Source organism: Brachyhypopomus gauderio, chromosome 18 (assembly GCF_052324685.1).
Source record: "Brachyhypopomus gauderio isolate BG-103 chromosome 18, BGAUD_0.2, whole genome shotgun sequence".
NCBI classification, from domain to species: Eukaryota; Metazoa; Chordata; class Actinopteri; order Gymnotiformes; family Hypopomidae; genus Brachyhypopomus; species Brachyhypopomus gauderio.
The window spans coordinates 16,469,943-16,493,708 of record NC_135228.1 but is presented as its reverse complement, the minus strand read 5'-3'; the positions used below and the strand labels follow the sequence as shown (position 1 = coordinate 16,493,708).

Below are 23,766 nucleotides of genomic sequence, written 5' to 3'. Positions count from 1 at the left end.
TTGTGTGAGTTTTGAAAGTGTTCATAGAGTCTATGAGTGCACTTTGCATCCCTGACAGCTTGGGATAGTTTGGCCCTTGTGGTTGTCAGGGCCACTTTGTCACCTGCTGTGAAGGCAACTTCCTGAGTTTTCTTTTAAGGTAAGCTGTTTGGCTATCAACTTAAAGGTTGATCGCTATTTTAACACACTAGCATTCAACTGGTATATGTATAAAGGTTCCGACCCTCCCAAAGGTCATTCATTCACAACAGTGAAAATAAATCAAACTGCCCAGATGACATATTACAAATCCATTTTGAAAAATTCCCTTCTGTCTTTATTTTACATTGTGTGTGAGCCCGATTGTGTGTGTAAAGGCTGGAAAAATCTAAAATAGATGAGTCAAACATGCAGGTGGAAATAGGCAAGTGTGATAAGGAACACCTGTGATCAACAATCCAGTGAAGCAGAGCAAGTGAATGATTGGTTGAGCATTGGATTCTGGGAGTTGTAGTAAATGGTGACTTAGTAGAATACCAGTAGTAGAAGATAGCTTGGTTTGCTGAAGGCAAAATGTTGGCAATGCTTTGTGAAGACTGTGAGTATGAAGAGCCATTATATAGTGAGGTGATGAGACTGAGAGTAAGAAGCTGTGTGTGATAAGTAAACAGAACAACGGTGAGTATTGTAGCAATGAGGCCCTCTGGTGGCCAGAAGGGGGCATTTCTACAACTTCTTTGACGAGAACAAAGGGATCAAACGTGAATAAGTAATATAAAATATGATGTGCTACATGAAGTGCAATTTATGTTCAGCATAAACAGCATATTTTTTTTACTTAAAACATTTTGTCAGCTGTTTCCAGAAATTTTGAATGGTACTGTTATTGCCCTATTGTTATAGTTATTAGAATACAATACCAACCAATTAAACTGTTTCTGTACAATGTAATCACCTGAAAAGACCAATCACTTGAAGTGTCTTTTTCTTTCTTACCAAGGAGGAAGTGAGACTGTGATATCATTGCCTAATATAAAATGTCGGACACACACCTGAAATGCTCACAACTCCAGTACCTTTAACTTCTGTAACTCATAATGGACGAAGCAACACAGGACTGCATTCTCTTGGATATACAAAAAAAATGTTTTGCTTTTTAAGAGTGTTTTTATACTTTTTTAGTAAATTTCTGCATGTTTCTAGTACATTTCTGTTTATTACCTTGATTCTGCTTGCAGTTTGACTTCACCAGATTTCTATAGAATTTATACTATGTTGTTTTGTTGCTGTAATCAATGGCAGGTACTAACAAAAGCACTGTGAATGATTTGATATTTAATCAACTGTTCAATGTGAACTCAAATGAGGCAGGTGTGTCTAAATATATGGTTGCAACATTACTGATCATGTTTTGTACATATGTAAACTGCATTATGTTCTATGCTGTGATATGTAAGCGCACTTTTAAGGAGACTCCACGCTATATTCTCTTTGCCCACATGCTTTTAAATGACTCTGTCCACCTGCTTTTCGCCTGTTTGCTATTTCTCATGGCCCAGGCCCTCCTTAAACTGGCAAAGGCTGCGTGTTCCTTTATACTTTTTCTAACCATGACAACATTTCATAATACACCGTTAAACCTGGCTTTGATGTCACTGGAGCGGTATGTAGCTATTTGCTTCCCTTTGAGACACATTGAAATAGCCACTCAGAAAAGGACTTACCTTGCCATTGGTTTTATCTGGTGCCTTGGCAGCATAAACATTTTGATTGATGTCCTCTTTGCAGCAGTGATGGACTCTAACTTTTTCACTATACAGATAAATTGCATTCGAGAGCAGATACTCATGCAGCCATGGCAACTTGATGTTTACAAGGGATTCAGTGTGTGTTATTTTGTGTCAGTCACAGTGATCATCATGTTTACTTACATCAGCATTTTGATCACAGCCAGGTCTGTTTCTTCCAACAAAGACTCTGCTAAGAAATCCCACAGGACTGTGTTGCTGCATTTCATTCAGTTGGGCCTGTGTCTAACCTCTTTTTTGTATGGAACCATCGAGCGAGCTCTTTATGTAATGATAGGAAGTGATGTTGTTCTCTTTACACACCTGCGCTATCTGAACTTCCTGTTCGTGCTGGTTCTGCCTCGTTTCCTCAGCCCACTGATCTACGGGCTGAGAGATGATGCTGTACGACCCTTGTTCATGTACTACTTCTGTTATGGTACTAGAAAATTCAAACCAAAAGTCAATGTACCCTGAATTACTACTGCTGTTTGTAGTTCAGTAAAGCTATATGGGTTTTTTAAATGTATAGCCTTCATCGCAGAAGACCCTTATTTGGTTAAAATACTATTTTTGCTACCATAAAGAAAATTTTGACTAACATTCAAACTTGCTATGTTGTGTTATGTAATATTTATGGTGATGAAGATTACTGTATATTATGAATCTTATTTGATGTGCTTGTTTCAGTGCAACTTAAATTGTTAGGCCTTGTCAAAGCTGCTATTAACAGATTATATAAGCTGCTGTTAACAAGTCAGCAGGCATATATTAATATGAATGATCAGTCACATTTTACATTGAAAACAACCGCAAATAATCAAGAGACATCTAGGTTTTTACAGTTGTTGTTGACACTTGTGTGAAAGGGCTTGTCTAGTTGTCCATGAACACAAATGAGGAACAGTAATGCAGCAGTGGTTCAAACGTCCTTTACTTTTATTTTCCATGGACAATTATTTTTCATTTATTTTCAAGATGGAAAATTTAAAAGGACACAACATAGCAGGGCAACTGTACTTCAGCAATATGTACAGCATTTCAGGAGACACAAAACAACAGTACATCTATGCATCCTGTAAAAATAATTATGATCATAACAAATAAATTTATTAATTTTTTAACAGCAAATATGTACAAACTTTGTTGTTGCAATGTTTCCTCAAGACACATTCTTATTATTATTACCTCCTCTTCCCAGATCTGTATTGCATTGTATATTGTGTATTCAAGGGTGTAGGAGTGAGTTTTACATTGGGGGGGGGGACACATTTGCTATAAAATCAAAGCCCACCCTATCTTTTAAAATATTACTATAAAGTTATTCCACTGTAGGTAAAGTAGTTAATCACTGTATAGTAGTGACATAGAACATTTGTGGAATTACGGTAAATTGCAAATAAATAAATAAACAAAATACAACATTTTCTGAACTTATGTTTATTATTAAATAAATCCATATTAAATGACACTGTGACGTTTGTCTGAGCGACGAAGGATGAGACGTAATCCTCTGCTTTGCGTCAGGACGTCACTTTTATTTATACAAATAACGCTTATAGCGCACACAGAACATGAAACATACACGGCAACGTGTAGACTTTAGACAACGACGAGCACAGGACATTAAATAGACAAACCAAATAAGCCCCGTGTGATTACAAGACGAGCCACGGGTGAGACGGATTATCACAAGACATAACCACACCCACGGAGATCCACAGACGCAGACGAGTAGACGCAGACGACGTAGACACACGCCCAAAAGGGAGGGGCCGGGGTCCTCAACGTGACAGACACTTTTTAAACTAAACAAGATACTCAATAATACATAACACTGTTGTCCACAAACTGTAAATAAATTTTATGGATTATAGAGAACCAAAATATTTTCTTCTCTTATCATTCACCATTACAAAATCCTTGCAGATTGTCTTTTTATTAGTGCTGTCAATTCCAGGTGCCGCGATTAAAAGTCCTAACCAGGATTTTGCTCAAGCTTGCTAGATTTTCTAATTAGCAATCCAGGTAAAATTAGTGGAATCAACACAATCCAGGAAGCCTGAGCAAAATCCTGGTGAGGACTTTTAATCACAGCACCTGGAATTGACAGCACTACTTTTTATCCAACAAATCAAGTTTATTTTGATGTACATGACAGATAGCGACATGGTTAAGTTTGTTTTGAGACATGGTAGAGCGGAGCCACGTCTTGAGCCTGCGGAGTCCACTAAAACTTCTCTCTGCCTCAGAGGATGAAACAGGGACTACTAAAAGGAGCCTGACCAGAGCTTCCACTTGCCCAAATAATACACGTACCTTTGAAGGCAAAGCACAAATTATCTCTGCAGCCTCTGCACTGTTACTGAATGAGTTGTTCAGTCGGAACATAGACAGCTGCACTGTAAGTGACTCTCTGTTCAACTCTTGAGTATTTATCAATGACTCAGGATCCATCACACCACTCAAAAGTATCTCTTCCAATTTTTGCATAGTCAGCAAACCATCCTGATTAAGCAGCAAGAGAACTTTGCATCTACAGTATCTAGGACTTTGAAGAATTCCACTCTGTAATGGTCCTTTGCAGATATAGGCTGATGTGCTTTAGCTCCATCAGTGAAGCACTTTGGGGGTGGTCTGCTCTGTGGAGTTGAAATGGGCTTAATACCTAAAGACTGAACCACTGCAGTCGCTTCTTCAAACAAGGTTTCAAAGCTTGCTTCATTTCTTTTTCCCTTGAGTGAGGTCCTGACAACTTCAACAGCAGTATTCATGCCAGCCACTGTTTCAGTTCTCTTCTGAAAAGAGATGTTAAGGCACTCAAGCTCATGAAGCAGTGGTGAGGCAAGTTTCAGGCCCAACACAGTTTTACCTTTACGAAACTGCCCTAGCAACCCATTAGCAGCAGATGCTGTGTTGGAGGCACCTGAGGCCATCTCCTCCAAGCTAGCTAGCACTGACTCATACTGTGATAAGACAGCTGTGATGGTTTTGTTCCGTATTGTCCATCTTGTTGGACAGAGTGGTTTTATTGTGATACAGGATGTATTCTCTGCCTGAGCAATCGCTGCATGAATCTCTTTAAACTTCCCTGACTGTGACAATAGGACTCCTAACTGGTGGACCCAATCCAAGGAGTCTCTGATCTAAACAGAGGCTAAGCAAGCTTTCTGTGCAATTAAATTAGTACAGTGGGCTCCACAGTGAACATAGAGTGCTAGTGGTTGATGTTGTTTTATCAGTGCCTGTGCTCCATTATGCTTTCCAGACATATTACATTTACGGCATTTGGCAGATATTAGCAGCCCCATCATAAGTTTGACCTCGTAAACCGTGGACTGGTAAATTAAATCTCAGCAGAACATTCATAGCTACTTTAGCAAGGCCTTTTCCTGTTGTTTCTGACACATTGTACAAACCAATGAATTCTTCATGTGGCTTCATTGTCTATGTAACGCAGGCAAATGCTTTCTTGTTCCTGCCCAGAAATGTCTTGCGTTCCATCCATGATAATTCCATACTGAAGAATGGGTAGATTCCTAATTGTGTCAGCTATTCCACGAACAATACTATTGCTCATTATGGAGAGAACTTCATTCTGGATCTGTGGGCTTGGCTAAAAGGACATCATCTTCTGCCTTGTCTTTTAAGAGCTGGTATAAATTACCATCTTCATCCATATGCCCTCTTAAGGCCTGTCCCTGTCATGCTAAATATTTTATGGAACTGACTATTTTCCCAAGACAGTGCCTATTGTCTGCTTGTTGGTTTGTCAAAGCACTGGACAATTGTGCATCTACAGGGTGCTTTTCCCGTGCAGTCACAGAGACAGCATGACAGTGTGCATGACTACTTTCATGTGCTTTGAATTTTTCAATTGCTCTTTTCCAATTTCTAAATCCAGTAGTGATAAAGGCAGGCTCTGCTTTTGTTGCAAATGGTGTGGGGTTTTTTTTTATACACTTTCTTGCAATAAAAACACAAGACCCCTTTTTGCAAAACATCATAATGCAGCCAGGGAAATTCTTTGTACCACCTCTCTTGGAAACTTAAAACTCTGTTAGACAGTACTTGAGTCTGTATGAATTGTGGGTATGGCTGATATGGCCCTGTCCTCTGACCTGAATCTTCAACATCACTGAACTCTATGTCCCTAGTTCTGTTTTCTGCTCCCCTAAAGTAAAGAGACAACACTTTCTCCATAACTGCCACAATGTTGTGAAATCTCTGCTCTTATTTTTGTCAAACTTACAAAATTTTCACTTTTTCACACTCTCTTACCTGTTGGTCTGCACATCTCTCTCCCTCTTGATGGGCCTACATGCCGTGAATGTTTACAATGTTTTTTCAAAGAAAACACCAATGGCAGTTACTCTAAATTTATATTAGAGTTTTGTGAGATACAAAACCTTTAATTTTAAAGTTGCAAAATGATTTGCACAAATGTTCATACACTGTCTCACCTCATGTCTTGTCTCCAACTTTTCTCCTGTCTCTATATGGCTGCTGCCTTCCTGCTCCTAAAACACAATATATGGCTTAAGCGATGCAGGTCTAAGGTAAAGTTTCTGAATATCATTGCAGCTCATTTTAAAGCTAAGGCACAAAAAATGTGCAGGACAGCGTCCTGGTGCAGCTGATGAGTGCAGCAGGCACAAATGAGTCTACCAACAATACATTTATGGGCTAATGAGAAATTAAGCACATTGTATTATTTCCATTTATTCTGTTTTATTTCTTTTCTGGATTTAATCCATTACAATCATGAGTCAATTTTAAAACCTCACCTCACACCCTGCTGTCCCACCTGTTTCTCCTCCTTTGTCTGCTATTTCAGGGTTCTTTGGATAAAATATACACTGTATGTAGAGGATGTTTCAAATACTTGATTTGGTAGGTGATCAGATTTTTAACTACCCTGTATGTGCAAAATGCTTGAGAAAACGCACATATGTAAACATAATCATTACTAATTCATTTAAGAAAGTAATTTCCCTCTTTGTACCAGTACTCTCCTAATAAGGTGATGCATAATATTTTAAATAATATAGCAGGTTTGATTTATTAAGATTATTTTTATTTTTTATTATTATGTCTAAACTCTGTTGTATTATCTCCACTCTTAAAAAAAAAAACTCAGGAGCATTGTGTCCTGTGCTTTAATTTTTTTCTTTGGTGGCATGCTGAAATGAAATGACAAAAAATGTATGTTATATAACACAATGCACGTTTTTATTAAGTTTACAAGGAAACGTAAAAGTGGACAGGAATAATGATCATGATCCACTGCTAGTCTTATGTGATTGGTCACGTGGTTTTGTACATGATGAAATTCGTTAGGACAGTACACTTCAGGTATGCAGAATGGACAGTTGTATTTACTACAACATGTAGTGCACTGCACAACTGAAGGCGTCTGTCCTTTTTTCAAAACTGTGATATGCATCTATAGATGGATGGAAAAATATAAATAGCATTATATTAGTTGTTGTGAAGTTTTTCAGTGAACTGGTTAATGAGGACCATGGCCGTTACATGCACGCACTACTGAATAACCCCCCTTGACGTGTCCATATGGTACCAAACAGCACAACCATTACAAATTATAAGTAACTACAGCAAACACTAATTAATTTAACAGTTTATGTCCAATATGAAGAACACAACATACATAAGTATTTAATACATCTGTATTCTGTTTAGCTAACCACTCATCTTCTAACATCAGTTTTTACCGTCACTTACTTAGACACCTAGATTAGATAAACTTAACAGTGGTTGTTCGTGCAAACAGAAACAGTCAGATTTAGTATAATCACCAAAGGAAACTAGTTAATAGCATTAGCAAGATGAAAATTGGTTTATTATGAACTTACTTTCACATTCGTGATTGTTCACAAATGAACGGCAAGTGAGTAAATAAGAATAGTAATTTAGGACGGCAACAGTGATTTGAATGGCTGATCTGATACAACTCCTGCGTAGTGTAATTACTGACCAATGAAAACACGACAGTGGGAGGAGTTGGATCTAGATCCAACTAGGGTCTGTCCTCTCTCCCCTTCCTGCACCCCATTCAGTCCCCCCTATATGCACGCTCCCTTCCGCATTCCGTGTTAGTCAGCTTCATCACCATCACAATTCAGGGTTAGGTGCCTTTCCCAAGGGCACTTCAGCCCGAATTGCTCCCCGGGCGCTGTAGAGACTGCTCATCGCTCCGGGCACTTGTGCTCACTTGACCTGTGTGTGTATACAAATGTGTTTCACTGCACTGGATTCAGTTTCAGCTGTTGTGTTTAAATATATTTCATTGTTGTTTTATTATAGCTGTAATTATATTCATTGAAAAGATATGCATGTAATAATTTTATAGAAAATAAATTATTATAATAAAGAAATTAGCATTAATCTGGTCAGTGTCGTGTAATTGATACAGTATGGTAAGTAATCAGAACTCTCAGGTGGGTGACAAATTTTTATTAAAATAAATTAAACAGTACTTAAACAGAGAATTTATTGCAGTAAATCAGCATTTGGTCACAACACATGTAAACCACATTTAATGTACAAAAATGTACATGAATACATACTTAACTACAGATAATTACATTACATCCTCTGTTGATTTTTGGATGGATGGATGAATGGATAGATAGATAGATAGATAGCTTTATTTATCCCAGAGGGAAAATCGTGTGTTACAGCAGCGCAATCCATATGAAGCAAGAGCAAATAAACACAAGAGCAAAAATACAGTTAAATACTGTTACAATGTTTAAAAAAATGTAATAAAAATTAAATAAACAAATGAAATAAACATCAACAACTTTTCCACCTTCAAAAAAGCCCAGCAGAAGATGTTGAGCCTTGCTTCATTGTTCAAGCCTTTACAAGAGGCCCATTTTCATAGTTTGTCAGCAGACATGCCACTGTATAGAGCTGATTAATGTTGCCAAAAAGCCAAATAGGAATCTCTGTGTCAAAGAATTTGTGTTCCTTCACTCGACGTATAAGGCGTTCCACATGCACCCTGAGGCGGGCGATGGCCTGGGTCTCCCTGACCTCACAGGCAGGCATCTGGAATCTTCCAGAAAGAAATGGTGGCCTGTAGATTTTACATGGGACAAAGTCATCAAAAAGGAATTCTCGATTGGCCATGATGGCCATCCCAGGTCTCAACAGGGAGAGAATTCCAGACTCTCTTATGATTTGTTTATCACTGATGGATCCAGCATACAGTGGAGAGATGAATGTGACAGGCCCATGAGGAGCAACACCAAGCAGCCCTTTAAGTGTACAGTGAGACTTGTATACAGAAAACACTTCACTTTGAAGAGGTGATGAGGGGCACTGGCACCTCAGCTCTGTGCAGTCCAGGATGACTGTAGTGTCTGCATAGTCCTTGAACTCTGCTGGCAGATGTTCCCTTATTTTTTCCTCTGGCATCCAGATCCTCACTGACCCCAGGACAGCATATAAAAAGTTGCTCCACGTTGTAATAACCCGACTGACTGTGGACTGGTGGACACGAAACCGGTCAGCAAGGTCATGCTGTTTTAAACCCAGTGCAAGATAGTTCAGAAACATGAACATCTCATCTATGGGCTGCAGGTTACGAGTCTAAAAAAAAACACAAGACAAAATTACATGTCTATGTTAATTTTCTATAAGCCATTATCCAGGTCATAGTTATGTTGTATGGTCCTTATAATCATAATTGCGATAACAACAAAGAGTACTTACCACAGTGGAACTTGGCTCTGCAAAGGTGCCTCTCTTTGCTTGTGTGACACTGACCATAGATGGCAGACAGGGCTCTATTAAGGCCCAGAAGCGCATAAGGAGGTCATAGGATGCAAACCTAAAAGAAAAAATTACTTTTATGATCAAAATTTGTATCAGTGCTTATTCAAAACTTAATTTTAATAGTAACAAGTGTATATTTGAAAGAGAGAGCATATAATGAAGGTGAACATACAGTATGTATGTTTAATGTGTGTATGTATGTATGTATGTATAATGTATGTTTACATTACTTATGTTATAAGTTTAGTGCATCATGATGCTAAACATCTTACCTTGTATAAAATCGAATATCACTGTCCGAGCCAGCAAAGCGGTGAATGCCAAACCGATGCTCCAGAGGAAGCTTCTCAATTTTTTGCTTCAGCTGGAGGATCTCCTCTCTAAGAAGCGCATTTTCTTTGAGAACCAAGTCGACAGCAGCGGGATCTGTAGCCGAAGCGTAGTCGTGGTCCTCGGGGAGTCTATCAGCCTCCGTGAAAGGTGTGTCACCCTCAGATGGTCGCTTTCTCCTCTCCCAAACTCCCGGTCTTGAAAGTGGGACGGAGAAATTGTTCCACTCAAATAACATCGGCACCGCTCCCTTCTTCAACCGTCGCCGTCCTGACTCGGAGTCTGGTTCACGCAAATCCTCTTTCCTGAAATGCCGGCTACATACGCGTGTATGCGGAGTGATTGTAAAGTTCTCCCTCCGGATAGCAACAATCCATTTAGCCCGGTTTTCCGCATTGGAGGGAAACGTATGAAAACTAAGTACTTTGTTGTACTTACTGGAGGCCTGACACAAGGGTACACAACAATGTTCAGCTGTAGTGCTGTCGGCTCGCTGATACTTAAACTTCTTTGCGTGAGACATTATCACGACTTCCATAAACTCTACACAACAGTGTGGAAGCGGAAGTGGCTGACCTGGCTAATATTTAAGCGGAAATACGTCAGCACCCTGTGAGGTGACCCATTCACTGATGGTTTATCCTTTTTTATTGTAGTACAGCAATGTGGATTAACAAACCACTGTAAGAGCTGTAGAAAACAAAAATAAAACTACAATAAATGTCAAATTTCCACCCAAGCGTGTTTTCTCAAACGCAAATCATTTGGAGTAGTTAAACGTGTTCGTTATCATAGTGTTATTCCTTAGCTAGTAACTAGCTCGCTCCTATGACCAGATTAAAACTGAATAACTCTTACTCCTTTGCACAAAGAAATCCATTTAACAAATATAACACCCGCACAATCAATTTCTTACCTTGTTCCTCTACAAATGGGAGCGCAAACCTTAAATCTTTTAGACAATTGCCGATAACACGCTTACTCACTCCGTAGTTCGCTCTGACCATTTACGTTTTTGACGAAGTTTCGAGCTCTGTTGCGAACACTCATTACTAAATTCAAATTAAAAGTCTCTTTCATTATGCAAGGGATAACTTCATAAAAAATAAAATTAATAAAGTTTTATCTTTGTCTTTTAACGTGTGGGATTAAAATAAATCTCATTTAGGGGGTTACTTACATTTGGTGTCATGTTTTGTAAACTTGTAGTGAATACCATGCTAAATAACAAAGACCTCTCCTTTCTTTCAACTATTTTTGTACCATCCGTACAATACCATCCGTGGTGTTTATGAAGCAACCCGGGACACAATAAATTGATATTCATAAAGGATTTGTTCGTAACAACTTTGCTGTTTTCCTGCAACTTTTGTCATAACATAATACTGAAGACCAACCTTTTAGACAGTAGTACTGGATTACTGAAATTATTTTAAGAACATGTCCTGAAGGAGCATGTCCATGCCAGAAGCCATGCAGTAGACATGATTTCAACAGTATTGAGAGCTCAGTGACTATATATTCAAAATCCTTATTCCCAATTTGACTATTTAAGTTAAACTGATTTTCAGGAAAATATGCAGCTTACATTACTCTGTGAAACTTATAAGCCGTCACCCTCATTTTTTTCCTTAGGAAACACTTTGAAACTTAGGCTTCAATTTATTTAATCTGTTTGTGTTGGTGTTGCCTGTTTTGTATTTTTTGTATTGTTTGTTAGTTTGCGTATTTTTGTTTTTGCATCTGGAAAGCATCCTTGAGCATCTTGAAAGGTGCTATACAAATGGAACTTAATATTATTATTATTAGGAAATACTTTATAGGCAACATCGGTTTCATTCCAAAACCACCCAACCCCCGTACACCAACAAACAACTGCTTCAGAGGACAATTGTGCAAAACAATTCTAAGAAATACTTTATTCTATTTTCTCCCTGAAATGCAAAACAGGAATAATAAGCAAACAGTGGATCAAACATTTTTATTTTTTCCTGAAAATCAACAAGCAACACATAGATCACAACGTAATGCAATCACCCTAACTTCAACAACCAACAAGCAAGGCATTAGATGAGCTGCAAAAGAACAAAAATACTGAGATGGGAGTGGAAAATAAATAAAATACCTGCTAGTTTGAGATCAAGAGGAAAGTTTATGGGTGACATCAGATCTACACGTCCCGCTAAACAACTTATGATTGTATCAACAATATCAATCATACCTAAAGTCATACAAAAAAAATATTTAAGATTCTTTAAAAATGAAGTGCTAAGAAGAGTTTGCAGCAGAAACACTGGCGTGTTAATGGTAATATTGTTATCCCCAGTGAGATGAAGCAGGCCGGATGAAGAGGATGGTCTCCATGAGTCTTCTGGCATCACGTTGCTGGATGAAGTCTAATTGAGAGCACACATTGTCTGGATCAGAGACAAAGCAAAAAGAGGCAATGAACCCATTATGTATATAAAAAATAAAATAAAAGATTGAAAAGACTGTTAGTTAAAAAATAAAAAGAAATAAATTAGTTAAAAAAAAGTAAAGTATCTTTATAAACCTACCAGGGAAAACCTTCCTTAAATTGTGTGAACTTATGCCGTATCATGAAGGTAGCTAAAGCGTCGGCTACCTGTTAAGGACAGATACGTCTAGTAAGGAAATATATATAAAAACCAAAACCACAGCAACCACATGAATTCAAAAACGTACTTTTTCAGGGGCATCCTCATGAACAGCATGGCCACATTGTGGGAGAACCTGCATCTGGAACTTTCCTGCAGAATGCATCACAGGGCATGAGGGCACACAGAGCCTGTTTACAGCAACAATATACCAGAATTTGCACATTCTGCACATGCAGTAATTACATATTAATGTCTTACCCTGCATCTGTCCTATGGTCAGTTCTTTATCCAGTCTGTCAATACCTAAGGAAAACCACATGCACACACAAACATGCCTAGTGACCTTCTTCGTTTCAGCACTACGGGACTGTAAGTGTAAGAGGTGGGTCTACAGCTGCTCACCGGCCAGCAGAAGTAGCTTTGGCACAGGGCAGCTGAGAAAGAGAGAGGACAGGCCCCGGAACCAGCCGTCCCAGTACTTTTCTGTCTTTGACAGCTCAATGCGCCAAGTATAGACACTCTCCTTCTTAGCCTGAGGGTCAAATCCCCATTCACCCACACAAAAACACACAAACACTTTAAAAACATTAATGAATGCACCAAATAACCAACTATAAACTATAATCAAGAAATAAGATCAGTATAGTACCCAAATATTAACAGGTGTGCACTTAAAAATAAGACACGGGCTGTTAATGTTATATATTACATTAAGTCTTCTGTAGGTGATAATAAAGACTGATACTGAAGCAGCACTGAATCCTAGCTGTGGCTTTAAAGGCAGACCTAGTGGCAGTTTCTCTGAACTAGTCTACAAAGTGGTCTGTGTCACACAATCTTGTAAATAAGAGAACCAAAAATCAGAACAAATACATTTCAAAACACATTTACAAAAATTAAACTGCATTTCATGATTTTGGAGAATATGTATTGTATTACATACACCAACCAATACATTTCAATTCATTTTAATATACATCAAAGTTAAGACCTCTGGGTACTGTTTATAAACATCAACAGACTCTACCTCCTGATCATCTTCTTTCTTCCTTTTGTGGTTGGACTCGCCTCCTTCCTCATCTTCTTCATCTTCCTCAATAATCCCTTCACTGATGCTGTTTGAAATGCCAGGACTAACCAAGGGCTCCTCACACCTTAACATTAAATTTTCAGAACACAGACGCTTCAATAGAAGTCCAAAAAAAGTTTTTCCCTAATTTGCATAAATTTTAAAAAGCACTTACTTTCTCACTTGTCCAGTCATAGACACGCGTGCAGACTCCACATTTCTGATCTGTCCACTTTTCACACTAACATAAAAATACAGAAAAATCAGTAGGAACTATAAATAGTCACAACTGGCTTCATGTACAATTTCAGCAATTTTGTGTCAAAGACATATGTGACAGTAAATAAATTATATTTATCTCTATTTAAATATTCATTGATCTTAAGACATAAATGACAAAACACCAAGAAATAATTGATAGCTTGTTCTTAAAACTATATAGCTAAAATTAGTGTACCTCCACTCAATAGCATTTTCCACTGATTTGAAAGTTTTTGGTCGACTCCTCAAAAAATTCTGCATGCTGTTCAAGGCATCCATAGCTGTGCCTAAACATAGAGAGATAGATTTGAAGAATGTATTCTTTCCAAATTGGTAAGGCACATGCCAGTGTGGGTGTAGCTAAAAAAACTAATGTCACTACAAAATATTACAAGCTTTGATCTTCCATCCTAAAAGGGTTTATTTTACTCTAAGCAACATGTTTTTACTTTGAAATTAATCTCTTAATATAAGAGTTTGAATTGTGGGAAAAAAGAATAATTAAAAAATACCTTCCACAACATCAATCACACAAAGCCCGAGCAATGATGGAACGTGATTGGCCGCAGCTGTGTGAACCGCTATAGCTCCACCCATGCTGTGCCCTATCATCATGATTGGGGGTGGGTTTTCACCATACAGGGCTTCCACAACTTTCCCAACATCTCTGCATGATGATACAGTTCAAACATTATGTCATGATTACAGGACCTTCTGGGATATTGTGAGAAACCGTGTACAACTTACTTAGCCATTGTTTCAGCGGACAGGTCTTCTGAGTTTTTTACTTTTGTGTCTCCTATACGTCAAACAAAAATAGTGAAAATGGAGAAAATCAGCACTGCATTTACAAAATAAAGTCAAAGCACAAATGTTTGCAAAGTTCAGTATAAATTCTGCTACTACACCTTACTACAAGGAAACAGTCACTCACCATGTGCCCTGAGGTCCATAGCTACAACCCTGCAGTTAATCCTGCTACATATCACTCCCTGAAAAAGCCATATAGCCAGTACTTAATTGATATTATGTCTAACTGCTTGGTCTGATTAGAAAACAATTTAAATGAGAACAGAAACTGAGGAAACTATTTTTGTGTAGAAAATCAGACACACATATGAAGTAGATCTCATCTGCAGTACAGAGAAATTTTCATGAGGTGCTGATGAGGCTTACCGTGAACACAGCCCAGGAGAGGGCAGAATGGCCCCCTCCATGGAGCAGAAGCAGGACAGGCCCATGGGCTCCACTGCTGTAGATTCTGAATGTGTGCAATGGTGTCAAGGGTTGGACAGGATGAACTGGACACCCATGTGCAATACATGATTAACATTAAATTACACAGAGGCTACTTTGGCAAAACCAGCAAGTGGGCCTGAATTCATCTCCAGTACTACCTGACGTAATATGTGCAATTCCTTAAGTAATGTAGCTAGAACAAACCAAATACTACATCATAGTTAAGTGATGGATATGTCTTTGCAGTTGTCATTTTCCACTTCCACGTCCTCCATTGTTTCAAAATACTGGCTCCAAGGTAAGGGAGAGAAGTCTCGTTTTCGTCCAGGTCTGTGTGCCCAAAACATGAAACAAAAGTACAGCAGAAATATTGGATTACACAGTTCTCACGAGTATGGGTCACTTCGTCTGCTCTAGCGTTACCGCAGAACGGAAGGTGTGAAAGTGACCGACAGCCATCATTTCATACGCGCTGATGTACCCAGTCTCATAATTTGACCCGAAACCATGCAAGAGGACCGACGAGTAATTCGTGCAGAAGCCCAACGTGAGTCGTGATCCAAAGGCGGGGGATGAATCAGAGCTGGATGGAGGGGGGGGGGTCTTTTACGTCTCATTAAATCATATCAGCTTGTATAGATACACTATTAGCTAGCTAACTACCAATCTATATAAGCCATCGTAACTCATTTTCAGCTTGCTAGCTATAGCTTTCAACTTGATTTAGGATTGCACTGAGGTTAAATGCCCAAGGCGGCTAGCTATGTGACCAATATTTGCACCAAGTACAAGCGTCAACTGACTGATCAACTGACATTAGCTGGGTAGTTAGCCAAGTTAGTTAATCTTCCTAACTTACCCACGTAGCCAGGTGACTATTTAGTTTAGATTTTGCCACCAAAGAGTACATAAAGTCATGGTTTCAGCGTCTTGGTCACGTTAACATAGGTTTAAAAAAGGGTTTAAAAGCCGATCTCGTTCAGTTGGACGTTGGAACAGTTACATTTAACACTCAAAACTGTAAACTCACCCCATTCTCATTTTAGCCCCCGACTGCAAACCTCCTGCCACTGGGGGTCTTGACGCTAACAAATTCAAATGCAACTGTTTCTCCATTCCGTCAGGAACACAAAGTCCTTGTTTCCCCCTTCAGATCCTCTTCTTGTCGTCGCACCCACCGAACTGCGCGGCAGTAGTTAAAACTAAAGCCAGTTGTAAGCTAACTAGCTAGCTTGTAAGGTAGCTAGCTACAGAAATCTATCCAGATCGCCACACAAGCAAAATCTCCACCCACCAGTGGGCTCGCTACGGTGCTGCATTGTGGGAAATCGAGGCAAATAACTGCAAATTTATTGTGAAATCAAACAGTGTTACGGATATTAGAAAACTACATTCCAAATAAAACACGCAAATTAGCTCCGCAAAGACGTATCGTCGCTGAAAAAAGGTGACGTAATGCTTGGGTGACTGAATTTGTTGTACTGTTTTACCCTAGTAAAGCTTAAATATCACATACAGATCAAATTTACTACTTTGTTCTTGAGCCACATGTGCATCCATTTGGTAGGACAGAGTTGAAATATTCTGAGCCACATTAAGCGTTTCCCTTTTTAGTGTTTTATAATGTTTATTGGTTAATAGAACTTAATCAGAATAATAAATCATGGTCTGACTTGACGGTAAAAATCCTACAAGTAAAACAAAAAGGGCTAAACTTTAATTGCTACTGTGCATCTAGGTTGCATCCACATTAACTGGCCATTGACCATTTATCATTGGAGGATTTTGTAACTGTACAGAATCAATCAAAACTGTAGTCCACTGACATGTATAGCTTCTCAGCCCCCACTTCCCTGATCATCAGTTAAATTTTTGACTATAGGACCACTGCTGATGAAATACTATTTGGGTGACATAGCAATGGTAGTGGAATAGATGGGTGTAGGTGTTGAGCTATTCAAAGGTTATCCAACATATCAGGGTCACTTAAAGTGGTCCACCACCAAAAATATACAGCGAACAAAACCTATGCATATCACATTTAGTGTTGGTTAATATTAATGGAGTTTGAATTACCTTAACTTTAGCAGCTAAATCAGTGTATGATTTTCTTCAGAAATCACATATGTAGGCTAATATACATACATGTCCTGCAATACAGCCCTTCACCATTTGGAATGTTTTCTATACAATTGGAGTAGATTGATTAATTATCAAATGAGCCATTATCTACAATTCATAGACAAAAAATGTGAAAGTAAAACATTTTCTCTCCAAGATTCTTTATTACCTGTTTACCTCTCTCATGAATAAATGTGTTTTCAGGGCAGAATTACTGGAAATTGGTGAAACAAAATCAAATAAATAATCTAAGCAACCTTAATATGGATCAAAGGTATGAATGTAAATGTGAAAGTACATTCAATAAAAAAAACTCGCCTCTTCAAGCACATGCACCAAGTCATAGAAAATTAAAAATGGAAAATGTAAAAACCTATTTTGAAGGTGCTAATAAAACAAGTTCACAGTTCAGCAAAAGAAAAGAATGAAATTTGCCAATGTAGGAACATTTCCCTTTTAAAACATATTCAAATGCTTCTGATTGGAAAAACAATCATCCTGGTGCAAACCCCAGCAACCCAGAATGCAACACTGCTATTAAACGCCCTGTGGGTCAACTTACACTCAAACCACACTAACCAAGAGAAACAAAATAAAAATAGACAAACAGTGGAGCTACAATAAAATATATAATTTATCATAAAATCAGAATCCAAAAGCTGGTTGCCTGCTGCTCTCTCGACTCAAACGGCTCATCTTCAGAAGAATTAGAAAGGAAGCTGAATCATCCTTCAGGCCTCAGCGTCATCAGCAGCGATCCTTTCATACGCTACACAACAGCCCCCCCTAGAGGGCTCATGCAGAACAGCCCCACAAACAAACAAAAGAATTACAATCTCTGTGTGATTTCAAACAAAAAGATGTTAAAAAAAGAGGGGGACTTTTATGTACGGAGGGACAGTAAAAACAGTGCATGGAGAGATGTGTGCATGTCTCCCCTCAGTGCATCAGAGGGTGGATCTTCACATTCCAGTAAGCTGAGTTTGAAGGGGAAGAGGCATTACTTCTTCCAGACAGCGTAGAACACCCAGCTGAGTCAATATGTTAAGGATGAAGGCCAAAAACACAATATAAAAAGGTGTTATGGTTTAAAATCATATGCTTCAAGTACCTTCATTGGAGCCAGATTGTTCAGACTGCTAAAGATTGCTAAAGTTTTACAGCAGTATTAAGCACTAATGACGCTGCAGTACGTGTTGAGCTATAATGGAATTGGTCAAAAGTTACCCAAGTTCACTCAACAGAAGTGACTTTGGCAGTGTGAAGGATACAGCTCCATGTAGGAGGGAACACACACCACTTCTTTGGAGAAATCCACCTTGCATGAAAGCTTACCCAGCAGCTCCTCATACTCACCCAGCGCCTCGGTGAGATTCACACAGTTGCCCTGATCGAAGACCACAAAAGCAATTTTTGAGAACACAATGGACACACACAGTTGTAATCCAAAACAGTGTCTGTATAAGTACCTGACCTGTGTAAAGTACTTCCCACTGGGTCGTAAAACTTTGATTGACAGGTCAAGAATGAGCCTCAGGAATTCCCACGTTGACTCTGTAAAGATGTATTTACTGACTGATAAAATGTTCAAATTGAAAATGCTATTAAAGAGAGAGCTAAAATGAAATAATATATATATAGTAAAAATATGGTAGTATTTAAACATGGCAAAACTATCAACACAAACCTTCCTCAGGTGCTGTAGAAATAGGGACTGCTGTTAGGTCATTGATGACATAATCAAACGTCCTTCCGTCTTCAACGAACTTCTTAAGGACTGGAACACAGTCCTCCACCAAAACCTATTTAACAGAAAGAAAGAAGCCAAAGTTCTGAAGTCCTTCTGCAATACACATTACATAAACATAACCCAGAGCTTGAGGCAACTTCCACCAACTGACTGCACACCAACTCTTTCACAAGAACAGGTTTATCTTCATGGTTAACATTTACAGAGGCACAGGGAAGTGTGAACATGGTGCTTTGTCAAGAATGTGGATTTTGATTAATACAATTTGACTATAACAAAGAACATGAGCTGAACTCACGTATTAAAACAGGCATATCCAAACTAATATAAAAAGAAATCAGCAGCTCAAAAACTAGTTTTATTCTAGTTAAAACATGAAACATAGCAAATATCAAATTAAAAAATCCATCTACAGAATATCTTGCCTCCATACCTCATAACAGTCCCCTTTCAAGTTATCCAGAACATTCCCACAAGTCTTCCTCATGTGTTTCCGACATCCGTCAATCACAAGCTGGTCAATGTGCAGGCTTTATTAAGGAATATACTCAACTCCACTTAATTACAGATTCCAAACAGGTTTAATTTAGGGGATGAATGGAAACATACACTCAAGCAAGCTAACATGAATGTTAATATGAATGTTTAATGCTACACCATTTCATGACCTTTTCATAGTCATGCAAATTAAAAGTACAAATAAAGAGAATACAAAGTTAATTTTGTCTTAGCGACTTTCTCTGAAACAACTAGCCTCATGCAAGAACTACTACTGCATGAACGAGTTTGTTCTCAAATTGAACATAAGGAACTGCACTGACCAATGTTATCATATTTAGAGTTTTTTCCTTAGGCACATATACATTGAGAATAAGATGAGAATTTGAGGCCTGACAAATCATGTTCAGTTGTTCCTCAAAGACGAATTGGTATTGTATCATTATAAAATATAAATTTCACTCAAACTTTAGCAATTATTCTCTATATACTTGTATTTACTATGGTTCACTATGCTATGATCTTCACTAAATCGGGACAATAACTCATCTTTGCTACAACCTAACTCACTGTGATGTTACACAGTGACTATATACAGTGAGAAATTAGCATTCAGTTAAATTTATGACATTTAACAGTTTGTGATGTTGATATAGACAATGTCCAGAGGTTTCAACACCAGTGCAATCTCTATTCCATAACACTACTTGAGCTCCTCCTGTTTTTTTTATCTACTACTTGAGCTCGTCCTGTTTTAGACAGGTACTGCCATGCTTTGGCTAGTCTATATATGTATGTGACAGTATAGACATAAACGACTAGGGTAACATTTGACTCCCAAAGCTCTGGGTTCACCTGCTCTTAATTCTACAACTGATTATATACTGAAATGCTTTTAATTGCTAATCTCTGAAAAAGGAAACTTATCTTTTACACATTTGGTGTTTTATGAATAGTATCAGTCAACAAATCAGGCAGACTGACCAGCCTTATATGCATTCTTGCAATTTATTATCTATTATTGGAGTACTTTATTAATTACTGAACTTACAAACACTTGCTGAATCTGAGGTGCCACAGGTATATAAACTCACTGTACAACAAGAGTATGCCACATTGACGATAATATATAACTGTTCTTGAATGACGCTCAGTAAACATCAATAGTATATTTCACTCAGTATCTTAATAGTTCCCCATGTGCTCGTGTGTAGTGTTTGAAGTGAGTGGTAAAGGATATTTCCACCATGGTGATCATCTTTGGTTTGAGCTTCACTGCTTCACAGAGAATACCTCCATCCCCTCCGCCCAGGATCAGCACCTCCTTCCCAGCGTAGCACTCCCTGCCGCTGCCCATGATGGCCCGCGTGTAAGGTAAATCGCTCTCCGCCAAATCTGCACGAGTTTTACGCAAAACATTTACACACATTTCCTACAGGTTAAGCAAAAGCAGCGTAACCTTGACCAACTCGTAAAGAGAACTTGGTTTGTACAACTTACTAACGTCCCCGTTGAGTATGAGGATGTTGCCGAACTGTTGCGAGTGCAGGATTTTGATGTTCTGGTACGCAGAATCTGTCTCATACACAACTTCATCTATGTCGTACTCCACAAGACGGCCATCTGCTGTCGGCCAGTACCGGTCTACCTTTGCCCCTCTATGCAATGCAGGCAGCCTGAATACATACACATATAGGTAGTACACAGGTAGTAGTTTGTTATGATAAACAAAGGTTTGGTCATAACAAAAATGCTATTTTGTGCAAGACGTACCGCTTGACTCTTTCAACATTTCCATGTAGGAGAGCCTTCAGCTTCTTTTCCAGTGAATTCAGTAGCTGAACAGAGACCAACGTTCACCCAGTATTAACTACATGCCAATGACCGCCCAATGATTAAGAGATAACAGAAAAACAATGTGTTCATAAAGATACTAACAGAAATACATCATTTAAATTTTTTAACATTATTTCTGCATTACTTATAAAATAAGGTTATTAAAAATTTGCCAATGAATGTTTGGTAGTTTTTTTTTCCCATTAGAACCTGAATAAACACCTCAAAACTTTTTTCCCCCTCATTCTGAGGAAACATAACTATAACATAACCTTAACAGTACACAGTGCTGTTTTCTGCTCAACCCCTTAATGGGAACCTGGGCTCTGTTCACTTACATTGTCCACTTGTGTTACATCATCTCCTTCACAACACTGCAGGTCAAAGGTCACCAGACCATGGGAGTGCATTCGCAGGATGGCAAACCTTGCAGAGCACAAAAAATATTGTCTAAAAAATATATTTAGGCATCATAGACATTACATGAATAGAATTTGCTGCACACCTCAAATTAAACAGGACGTGGGCACCAAAGCCATTAAATCAGATGTGCAAAAAAACTGAAATAGCCCTGCATACGCCTAAAGTCCTGGTGGTTAACCCTGGTGGGGAGTTTGACACCTACCTGCCATTCTTGCCAATGAAGGTAGCCAAGTATCCATGTCCCTCTGTGTCATGGACAGTCTCTGTCATTTCCTGCTCTTGAAATATAGACTGCAGGCCACGCAGAGTTGCAGTATGGTCAGCTGGAATGAGAGATGACAGATGGAGACCACTCCTGACAGAGTAATAAGCCTCTCTTCTCTGTGAAAGCATGTTAGTACTTGTGCTGTCCAACAACGTAAAAGCAACCCCAGCGTCTGAGCCTTCACCCACATTTCACTGCTATGCTGAACACACAGTTCTCATTTCGACTGTGAAGAATGGAATATAAAATTCCATTTTAACAGTCTGTGAAATGCCCAACACATGGGACGTCTGGCAAACTCGCAGCTCCATCACTTATTGAGAAGACATAGTACAGCTTGTAGGACTCTTCCTTGCGTTTGTATAACTTAAGAGTAATAAGCTTTGCTCAAAACGTGATACAATGAAGTTACTCTTACTTCACTTTTAAACATTTATACGATATTGTCATTTTAATTATACAACACCAAGATACCCCAACCGCCTAGTCAAACCTGACCCATGAGACTTGGTAAGTCCCTGACAATCACTCCAAAGTATCTACTATAACATCAGTCATTCCTGAGCTCTCAAAGTGTAATTGAACGGCAGTCGTGACCTCTTTCCGTGTGTTGAGCGCATGGTAAGCACAAAAGGACCGAACCTAGCCGTGAACCCACGGAGACACCGGAGGGTTTGGTGCCGGCTTCATGAGCGCCGTCTAACACGACAGGTCTCCGGCGAGGCGCAGGTAGCCGCGTCTCCCGCAGGTGTCCGCCGATATCACACGGTGGCGTCTAAATATAGACGGCTACTAGCCCCGTGTGCTAGTCACCCCACCATCACCTCTCGCTGCTCGCAAACGTCAACGAGTCGTTTTACGGCCACGTCTCGGCGGCAGACCGGACGGCACCGAACACGGAGGATGTGTGTGTGTTTGTGTGTGTGTGTGGCCAAAAGAACAAAGTTTGCTAGCCCCGTCCGCCACTGACGTGCAGACGCCGCCGAGAAAGGACGAATCGCGTTAGCTTAGCACAAACGCTAACCACGTCTCCGCGTTCAACACAACGTGTGGCGGCTAAACTCAAGGGAGTTTACGGTTTGCTCGTTTTGTTTTTTTGGGTTTTTTTTTTTTAAGTGCGTGCTAACTGTTCTCCAGTCGCCCCATAAAACACACTGACAAGCCGCGGGCGTCATTAACGAGGCAGTAAGTCGCGCAGCCTACGTGAAAGGAGAGGCCCGTGTTTTCGCAGCGTTGAGGCGCACCTCCTCCATTCATCTCGGCGCAGTTTACCTGGCGCACGGAGCTTGAAGTCAAGAGTGTAATGTCCCACTGCCATGATGGGTTGAAGCCGTCTGCCATGCCTGGAAATGGCAGCCGGTGTAGAAACGGGATGAGTCTGTAGTGACAGAAAGCACGGACGCAGAAGGTGCAATTGAGCTGTCCCTGTGGTGAGCTAGGAAGTGGGGGGAGTGGCCCGCTCTGGGGGGCAGAATCTCAGATGAACCGCTCTGCTGCGGTTAGTTACTAGAGACACTTTTGATAGGCGTGTATAGCCCTGTAATGTGAATATTCCAGCAGTTGACCTATTATGTCCTAACCTTAAGCTTTGATGTCTGTAGTAATACTATATGCATTATACTATATTAAATTATATTAAACAGTAGTAGAATGATACTCCCTGGACATTTTGCCACTACTTGGGAGAGGGTGGGGGGGTGGAGGTAGGATAATCAGTATTCATATAGTATAATCAAATACAAAAAAAATATTATATATATATATATATATATATATATATA

General features: G+C 39.2%; 4 protein-coding genes across 4 annotated transcripts; 1 reads left to right on the top strand and 3 right to left on the bottom strand.

The window, feature by feature from the left end:
* The first annotated feature begins 1,274 nt into the window (after nucleotides 1-1,274).
* LOC143481511 (odorant receptor 131-2-like) lies at nucleotides 1,275-2,243 on the top strand. The gene has a single exon (XM_076979550.1). It carries the CDS (start codon nucleotides 1,275-1,277, stop codon nucleotides 2,241-2,243), a length of 969 nt encoding a protein of 322 aa, XP_076835665.1.
* Nucleotides 2,244-8,273: 6,030 nt separating this feature from the next.
* LOC143481680 (uncharacterized) lies at nucleotides 8,274-10,944 on the bottom strand. The gene is made up of 4 exons (XM_076979778.1): nucleotides 10,819-10,944; nucleotides 9,845-10,592; nucleotides 9,510-9,627; nucleotides 8,274-9,386 (listed from the first exon to the last, which is right to left on the bottom strand). Exons 2-4 carry the CDS (start codon nucleotides 10,438-10,440, stop codon nucleotides 8,646-8,648), a joined length of 1,455 nt encoding a protein of 484 aa, XP_076835893.1. The 5' UTR covers nucleotides 10,441-10,592; nucleotides 10,819-10,944; the 3' UTR covers nucleotides 8,274-8,645.
* Nucleotides 10,945-11,868: 924 nt separating this feature from the next.
* ppme1 (protein phosphatase methylesterase 1) lies at nucleotides 11,869-16,419 on the bottom strand. Its single transcript, XM_076980229.1, has 14 exons — nucleotides 16,123-16,419; nucleotides 15,329-15,422; nucleotides 15,030-15,122; nucleotides 14,788-14,845; nucleotides 14,601-14,652; nucleotides 14,366-14,520; nucleotides 14,050-14,140; nucleotides 13,768-13,833; nucleotides 13,551-13,677; nucleotides 12,926-13,055; nucleotides 12,782-12,826; nucleotides 12,609-12,673; nucleotides 12,461-12,528; nucleotides 11,869-12,319 (listed from the first exon to the last, which is right to left on the bottom strand). Coding segments are annotated over exons 1-14 (1,131 nt in total). The 5' UTR covers nucleotides 16,209-16,419; the 3' UTR covers nucleotides 11,869-12,318.
* A 938-nt stretch (nucleotides 16,420-17,357) lies between these two features.
* sms (spermine synthase) lies at nucleotides 17,358-23,453 on the bottom strand. The gene is made up of 11 exons (XM_076980104.1): nucleotides 23,258-23,453; nucleotides 21,923-22,043; nucleotides 21,636-21,723; nucleotides 21,235-21,299; nucleotides 20,962-21,137; nucleotides 20,702-20,856; nucleotides 19,397-19,486; nucleotides 18,901-19,015; nucleotides 18,688-18,767; nucleotides 18,485-18,600; nucleotides 17,358-18,244 (listed from the first exon to the last, which is right to left on the bottom strand). Exons 1-11 carry the CDS (start codon nucleotides 23,301-23,303, stop codon nucleotides 18,214-18,216), a joined length of 1,083 nt encoding a protein of 360 aa, XP_076836219.1. The 5' UTR covers nucleotides 23,304-23,453; the 3' UTR covers nucleotides 17,358-18,213.
* Between the last annotated feature and the right edge of the window lie 313 nt (nucleotides 23,454-23,766).

Bases quoted from the DNA above. Each gene is read 5' to 3' on its own strand.
- LOC143481511 (XM_076979550.1), top strand. From the start codon at position 1,275: ATGGCAGGTACTAACAAAAGCACTGTGAATGATTTGATATTTAATCAA.
- LOC143481680 (XM_076979778.1), bottom strand. From the start codon at position 10,440: ATGGAAGTCGTGATAATGTCTCACGCAAAGAAGTTTAAGTATCAGCGA. The intron at 9,628-9,844 runs GTAAGATGTTTA...TTTTTCTTTTAG, and splicing joins GATATTCGATTTTATACAAG to GTTTGCATCCTATGACCTCC. The intron at 9,387-9,509 runs GTAAGTACTCTT...GTTTTTTTTTAG, and splicing joins CAGAGCCAAGTTCCACTGTG to ACTCGTAACCTGCAGCCCAT.
- ppme1 (XM_076980229.1), bottom strand. From the start codon at position 16,208: ATGGAGAAACAGTTGCATTTGAATTTGTTAGCGTCAAGACCCCCAGTG. The intron at 14,653-14,787 runs GTGAGTGACTGT...TTTGACGTATAG, and splicing joins TATGGACCTCAGGGCACATG to GAGACACAAAAGTAAAAAAC. The intron at 14,141-14,365 runs GTATTTTTTAAT...CTCTATGTTTAG, and splicing joins TGTGATTGATGTTGTGGAAG to GCACAGCTATGGATGCCTTG.
- sms (XM_076980104.1), bottom strand. From the start codon at position 23,303: ATGGCAGTGGGACATTACACTCTTGACTTCAAGCTCCGTGCGCCAG. The intron at 22,044-23,257 runs GTAAACTGCGCC...CTCTCATTCCAG, and splicing joins CTTCAAGCTCCGTGCGCCAG to CTGACCATACTGCAACTCTG. The intron at 21,300-21,635 runs GTAAGTGAACAG...GTCTCTGTTCAG, and splicing joins ATGTAACACAAGTGGACAAT to CTACTGAATTCACTGGAAAA.